The 8385-nt window shown below is 30.8% G+C and overlaps 1 protein-coding gene across 1 annotated transcript; it reads left to right on the top strand.

Annotated features, from left to right (window-relative positions):
- The first annotated feature begins 5509 nt into the window (after positions 1-5509).
- On the top strand, positions 5510-7871 carry LOC110418374 (uncharacterized). The gene is made up of 2 exons (XM_021431082.2): positions 5510-6945; positions 7610-7871. Exon 1 carries the CDS (start codon positions 5623-5625, stop codon positions 6472-6474), a length of 852 nt encoding a protein of 283 aa, XP_021286757.1. The 5' UTR covers positions 5510-5622; the 3' UTR covers positions 6475-6945; positions 7610-7871.
- The last annotated feature ends 514 nt before the right edge of the window (positions 7872-8385 follow it).

The raw sequence follows: 8385 nt of genomic DNA, 5'->3' as shown, positions 1-8385 counted from the left end.
TTTGGCTGTTTCATTGTTATTCTCTATATATGATTATGTTGTTCCATTTGAATATAACAGATACGATTGCTGTTTGGAAATTTGATTGGTGAATAAATCAGAGACAAGATCTTTCTAATGCTTGCGGATTTTCTAGTACTTACCACTCGGACTGTTTTACGTTTATATTTATATACCAACAATATATATCAATTCATTAAGAAATGATATATTATTAATAAGCAAGTAGCAATACAAGAACAGTAGACATGCCCTGTAAACCACAATGCTAAAGACATTGTATCATGCACCACTCTGCCACTCTGCCACATGAAATGGATTCGATAACTGAGGGAATGTGAAATATCAGAAATTATATAAATAATATACATTGAGTATCTTAGTTTAATTAAAAGCAGATCATCACGTGAAAGAAACTGCATGTTAACAACAATGGAAATGGAAAAGCACAGCAGCAGGATTGAAACGTGGGAGGGATATATAGAAAGGGGAAGCCAGGGTTTTGAAGGGTTGACCGAATGCAATCGATTTGCACATTCTGCAAAATTTGCTTTGCAGGATACAACACACACACATATATATATATATATATATATATATATATATATATATATATATATATATATATATATATATATATATAATCTCCAAGGTCTCTCTCGATAATGGCACGAGCTTAAAATATGCTTTTAGGTTCATGAGCACGTGTTCGGAACTCCGACCACTGTTTTTATTGATTATTTATTAAAAGTTTATATTTGATATATTATCAGTATAAAAATTTCATAAATTATTGGTAATCATATTCTCTCACTTCATTAATTAGTAAACTATAAAATTTTGAAGCTCTTAAAATAATATACATAAATTTTAATAGCTTAAAATAATGAGACAAATAATTTAAATTCCAAAAATCTTTCTTTCTGAATTGATAATGATTTAGTGATAGTATATAAGATTTATACATGGATAATGTATCAAATATAAACCCATTTATAAAATCTAAATTCCCTTTGACGAAAGAATGGATGAAAGCTAGAGTTCAAACAGAAAGGAAACTGATTTAATGTTTTATATAATTAAATACTATAAATTATTAATAGTTATTTTTAAAAATATAAAATAAACTTTACCTTTATTTATTAATAACAAATCATTTTATGGTCAACAGACAAAGTAGACCATCAAATATAAATCCTTTACTCCCTATTGCTAGATTATGAAAGGAAAAATGGACTAACGCGTTAATGGATTTGCTAGCTGTGCCCCAAGAGGCTTGAAATGTCTTGTTTTCGTCCTGGAGTAAGACGATACAGCTTGGCTTCTCGGCCGAGCTATGGGTCCGTAGCCTAAAACCCTAGCTTGTTAGCTTTACAAATTTGTTCTTTGGTACCTAGGACAATTATTTGAATTTCATAATTGAGAAAATAATTAAGAATTTATATCTAATACATCATTTGTATATAGTATTTATATATTATTAATAAATTAAATATTATTATTTTGTTAATAAATAAATTTTATATATTTATAAAGTGACATCTTTTGATTCATCGATAATACATAAATATTATAAAATGATAGTATATTAAATATAAATTCAAGAATTAAATCGTACTTTCAAAACAAAAATCTCATGTACCAAAAAAAAAAGAAAATTTTTTTAATATAAATGCATCACATCATAATAACATGTAATTTGACTTCACTTGAAGATTTGTTTTTGCCTTTTTCACATGTTCATTATGTTTTTATTATAATTATAATTATTATTATTATAAGGTTTTTAATTTGGCTCACTCGAAGAAGATATTTTTTAGAATTAGCTCTTTTTATTCAATTTTTTATCTAATTAAAAAAAGAAAGATTGAATAAGTAAAAAATTATATATTAATTAATAAATTAAATACTCGGATCCCGTTCTTATATCCAACTTAATCATTAAGAGTTAAAGAAGGCAGAAATCTGCAGGGTCTGCCTAGCTGTTTCTACGTTTCTCCAGGTTTTTGGGTTTCCCCTGCCTGGCATTGCTAACTGCTTTAGTAGATATGCTATCATAACTGATGAACATTCAAGACCTACTCAATCTATTTGTACCATTTCTCCATCTGTAACGACATAAACTTTTCAATACTCCTTTCCTTTCCATTGGTCACTTGTTAGAATTCGAAATCAACTGACGACAATTATAGAGATTTTTATTAGAATACTTTTAATTTAAGAGACATTTTCTAATTATCATTTCAATTTTTTACATGCGATTCCGCTTTCCAAATTGTAATTCTCAATTTTTTTGAGATAAAAATATTGTAATTATCAAATGAAATAACAAGAATTAAATAAAATTAACAGTTTAATTTTATGAGTACTAGAGTTATTCACGGAATGTTTATTGTAAAAATTACATGGTGCCATATTAAAAAAAAATTAAACAGCAAACAATGTAAATAAAACTGTAGTAAAACAAGTTTTAATTTAATTTTTATATATAAACATATATTTAAATATTTAATTTATTAATTAATAATTTTTTTATAAAAAATAAAATTTGAATCTCTTCTTTAAATATATATATATAATAATTTCATCTAAAATGCTTTAATTGTTGAAAATACGCGTAGCAAATGGACGTATGGAGATTGAAACGCCTATCAATTTTAATTAATGATCCAACTCAGATTTGACTGAGATGGTTGGTATTGCATTCATAGGAGATATAACCTTAAAAGGATCATATAAAAACAAAATTACTACTCTTAATCTTAAGAATCCCTTTTTGATTTTTACAACAATTAAAATAAAATAATTAGTATATGATCTTTCATTCAAAAAATAAAATTAAAATATTTTTATTTTTAAGTTGCAAAAAATACAAAAAAAAATGTCAATTATATCATCTATCGATAAATCATTGATGGATAAGAATCAATCCCAATTAAATCAAACATTAACGAATTTGCTAAGTTACCGATGGAGTAAACCATAAGTAATAAAATATTCTTCTATACTGACTTATTGTGAAATCTCCAATTACTGACGAAAAAATTCAACAGTAAACTCCTTTATTTTAATAGTGTATCAAGAGAATTAAAGAAGTATTGGGAGCGAAAAAGCAATAAAAGAGGCAAAGAGAATGGGATCACGTACGGTGAGAGAAAAATGGGGTGGTGTCCTACTGATAATAAAATCATATTTAAAACCTAACTAAAGAAGGCTGTTGGGGCAATAACTCTGCCCTCAACAGTATAGTGTTTTTTGAATGGGACGATCCCACGAAAGAGATGTCGCCCCGTGTCCTGTCTGAATCCCCAGGTTGCCTGTCGGTCGTAGTTCCTAACTCTTTCCCTACTTCGTATAATTTTTCATTCCATCCCTCGTATTCCCGAGTTTGTTCTTTATATAAAAAAACATAGTATTGTTGTTGTATACATTATTTAACCCTGCGTACTATTTCTTATTCTAATTATCCTGTCCAGCTTTGTTACTGTGAGGTTTGGTATCGATATTAATTAAGGTTTTCATGACAAAAACATTTTATATTATCTAATCTGATTAAATAAGATTAAAATATTTTATAATCAAATTCGAGTAATGTTTAATAGTAACAATACCATCTATAACGAGTTCAGGTGATGATGATTTGATGTGAATAACTGATTCTCATTATAAATAATAATTTTAGTTTTATATATTATTTTTCTATTTATACATTATGTATAATCAATGTAATTAACTGATTTTGAAATTTAATTTATTTTTTATGAATTAATTTTAATTTAGTAATTTAATTTTCATTAATAGTATATGTAAATTGATTTAAAATTTATATTTATTTCAAATTTTAATTCGAGTTCAATTTTTTTACAAGTGTCAATAATTGAATTCGAGTTTTAAGTATTGAATTTTAATTGTATTCTAGTAAGGTATTAATAATTAAATTTTAATTAAATTTAAATATCTCAAAATTAACTAATACCTTACGTATTGTTATTATTATTTATTTAAGTTGCTAAAAAATGCGTATATTAACAAAAATCACTAACAAACTATCTGTCAACAACAACATTTAATTGAACAATATTTACTATGAAAAAATTTTTAATTAGTGATAAAATAATAAAAAAAGTAAATGATTTCTTTATTCTTATAACATTCTGATACGAGGGATATCCCAACTGCTACCAGTACTTATTGCTCCTCGTCTTTCGTTTGGTACATGATAATATGATGTATCAATAATTAGAGTATCGCGAGCAAATGGGCAATGGCAAAGGGATACGGCAGTGATTCATTTCCTCCACTTTCTTCCATAAGTATTAGTTTACTCTTACTTTTCGACTGCTCATCGTCTCCAACTGCTTGATAGCTTCTCATCTATAGCAGAATTAAATGCCAATTTGCAGATTGTCTATAGTCTTTTCCCTTCTGTCTAGGGTTTTTATGTATGTGCACACACACATATATATATAATCATAAAATATAATAAAAATATAAATGAGTTAAATTGCATTTAGTATAGTACAACGTATCGCCAACCTCCTTATTTAAAATCTTATTAAATTGATAAGAGGATTTCGATTATGCATGGAGATTGGAATATTTAGTTGTTTTTCTTTTTAAATTTATTTAAAGGAGATGATAAAGACTGTAAAAATATTTTGACCCAAAAGTGTTTGAAGATATAGTTTTTAACTTAAATTTTGAGTGATTTACTTACATTGTTATTATTTTTGTCTTCAAATTTTGAATTATATCCATGCCCTCATATTTATAAAGCATGATATTTGAAGTGCTTATTATAAAGCATAATAAAAATATAAAATCAATTCGATTACACTAAGTATGGTGCAATGTATCAACACGTTACTTTATTTGAAATGCTTATTAATTTGATAAGATGGGTTTGGTTAGGTATGAGCATTTGAATGAATTAATTTAGTTGGTTTAGGGAAATGAGGTGATAGAGAGTGCAAAAAATAGTGATTGGTAAAATTTGAGATAAGATATATATAATATTTGTCTTAAATTTTACATTATTTGTATTAAATAAGTACATTTTTTTCATGTGTTTTTATCAAGATTTCAAGAGGAAACAAATTAAATTCACACCCCCAACATTACAAACATTAGAAATTAAAGATATCAATCTAGTTATCATTTTGATTTTGGCAGTTGGGAAGTTCAATCTGACATGTCTTTCAATTGCGACATGAAGTGAAGAAACAGAGTTAGAAAAAACAGTTTAATGTGGAAGAGATAGAAGATATGGAAATACTGAAATGCTAGTATGACTGGTGGGGTTTCGCCATAAAAATTCATGACCAACACCAAAAAAATGAAAGGGCAACAGATGTCTGGGGTGGTGAAATTCATTGGTGAGGACCATAAATGAAAAATAAAGCATGCAAGTACAGTCGAATGACGTGGGACTGATTGATGATCCTAAAGCCAGCTATGATGTAAAAAAAAGGCAGAAAAATTTCAAAGTTACTTTCAGTGCTTAAAAAACCAATACCCGCATGCTTTGTCTCACGCCCATTTCTCTTCCAGGTCACAAATATTCTCTTCCTCTCTCTCTGAATCATTCTTGCAACCTCAAAGGATAGTTGCAAAGAGGAAGAGATGGAACTTCCCTTCTTCCCAACCCTTTACTCAACCGTTAAAGGTTTGGTAGTGAGACAACCTTTTTTCCCGACCCTGGAAGATTGGCTAGTGAATCACCCGAAAATCCTTGAATTTTCATGGGACAATGGCCAAACTCCAGGCTCCTCCCAGCGCTTCCTTACCCTCACTGTCCTGTCCTACATCTCCTTCACGTTCATTCTCTCCCAAGTGTCTCGCCCTTCCCTCGCACGTCCGGTCCTGAAATCGATCTCAGCACTCCACAACATGTTCCTCCTTGTCCTCTCCTTCGTCATGGCCCTTGGTTGCCTCGTTTCCATCTTCTCCCAGGTGCCTAACTTTAATACTCTCGTCTGCCTCCCTAAGCGCACATCGCCATCGGGACCCCTATTTTTCTGGGCCTATATCTTCTACCTCTCCAAGATTGTTGAATTCATGGATACCCTTTTGATCATCCTCAGCAACTCCATGAAAAGACTGTCATTTCTTCACGTGTACCACCACTCCATGGTCTTAATCATGTGCTACATGTGCTTAGAAAGCGCTCAATCTTCCTTCTCCATGGTGCTTGTTACCAACTGCGTGGTGCATATTGTAATGTACACCTACTACTTGATGTGCACCCTCGGGATGCGCCCCAAGTGGAAGAAAGCGGTGACTGATTTCCAGCTTCTGCAGTTCTGGGCAAGCTTTCTGATCATGGCCATGCTTGTCTTCTACCACTTCACCGGGTCAGGGTGCTCCGGTGTTTTGAGCTGGTTCTTCAATGCATTCTTCATCATTTCTCTCCTGTTCTTGTTCTCAGACTTCCATGCTAAGAGTTACTCATCCCCTAAGGTTAAGGGTAACTAATTCATTAGGATTAAAACAAAATTGCCCATTTCTTTTCAATTTTTATACTTTATTTTTCAGGGTGCTTTAGTTCATGAAAAACAAATATGCACATTGCCAAAGTGCACTATCTACTTCTACGACTTCAATTGTTCCTCATGTATCTTAATTAGCAGTATTACTTTGTATCACTGTTCTTCAATTCAAGAGTTGAATTATTTATTACTAATTAAACTTCAAAAAATTATTGGATTATATGCATTTTCATGTTCATTATCATCACTGTAATTTTCGTTTTTGCCTTATGTGGTTATCACTGAAGTAGTACAGGCTTTGTAAGTGAATGAACCATGCATGTTCATGTGTACATTAATGAAAGGGAAGATACTGCAAAAACGAAACTCGAGTTGTCAAGTTCATACCAGTCTTCTTCTCTCACCAGAAAACCCGGAAATTAAGTTGCTGTTGCGATCTCCATTAAATACATAGCAGGTGAGTAAATAAGTTTGTCAGGAACTTGTTTCCTATCGGACTAAACAGTAGCCCCTTAGATCGTTGCATGGTATTTAAGCTATAGAAATTCGTCACTTCCAAATATTTTGGCTTTGAAAAGGATTTGTAATTGTATTTAATAGCTGTGATTTTGATATTTCATCAATATGAATTCATAAATGGTTAATTGTTGTGATTTTGATATATTATTGATATAAAATTATGTAATGTTAATTGTTGAGTCAATTGTTTAAGGAAAGTGAAAGATGAACTCTTTTTTAAAATAAAAAATTGTCATACATATATAACAATATTTTTGTTTCTAATTTTCCTATAAATTAAAGTTGGTACAAAGTCAAATATAAACCCAAAAAAACAAAAATATTGAATGATGAGCGGTGTGCTGATCATAAATCTTCATGATGGGCTTGAACCGGTGGCTACTTCCAGATGAAATGGACGTAACCTTGGGCATGGAAAGTTGAGCCTATCCCACTTTTCTTTTTCTCTTTTTCCAATCTAAAATAAAAGGTTGAAGCATGAAAAAGAACTTGCTGTAGTAACTATTTTCGTGTGTAACCTCAACCAACCTAGCTATAAACTCTATCTACATTTTTTTTATTATGAGTTATATTAATTACCTTAATTGTTCAACCATCTACAGAGAAACACATCTACAGAGAAACGGGACATTAAACACATCTACAGAGAAACTAATCAACTTGCTGATAGTCTTGCAAAGAGAGCGGTGCAGGGTCAGGTTGATTTGTTGAATGTCTACGATTAATTTATTGTGTTTGGAGCTCTGACATGCACTGATTCTTATCTGGGTCTGGTGCATCTTACGGTGCAACATGAGAAGGTGGCCGTCGAGCAAGAGATAGAGAAAAAGAACTTAATCGATCAGGAGGAAGTTGCGTGTGGCCTCTGTTTCTTGTTTGTGTATGTTTGTGTCCTTGTGCATCTATGATACTACTGTGTCGGTTAAAAGGTTATCTCTGGGTTCGAGCTCCACGGTGGGCGGTGGTTTGTTTTAAAACACTCATTTATCTTATCACTCTGATAGAGTTTTACTAGTATTAGACTTTTGTTTAGGGATTTATCCAGAACTCTACTTGTTTTTGAGATTATCCGTGTTGAGATGCTGCCAGCTGCTCCTTGAGCAGCTGCTCTTTTTGTAATTGTTCAGAACAGGCCCTTCTTATGATAGCTTCTATGTCAACAGGAGTCTCCAAATCTCAACGTTGAAGACTCCCCACGGCATTCCAGCTCATCATTAATAAAAACCATCTTTCAAAAAAAAAATTGTTCAACCATTTCTCAAATTCATTCAGCCTAATTTTTGTTTTTCTAACCACTTTTCTTTTAATTGTAAGAGCCAAAAAAAAATTTAATAAAATAGAAGTACAAGTATGTTGAAGCATTTTTAATTTAAAGGAG

The sequence above is a fragment of the Theobroma umbraticum genome, unplaced genomic scaffold, assembly GCF_002168275.2.
Source record: "Theobroma umbraticum cultivar Fairchild unplaced genomic scaffold, ASM216827v3 scaffold_50.0, whole genome shotgun sequence".
In the NCBI taxonomy this organism is placed as follows: domain Eukaryota; kingdom Viridiplantae; phylum Streptophyta; class Magnoliopsida; order Malvales; family Malvaceae; genus Theobroma; species Theobroma umbraticum.
This window is presented reverse-complemented; position numbering and strand designations above follow the sequence as displayed.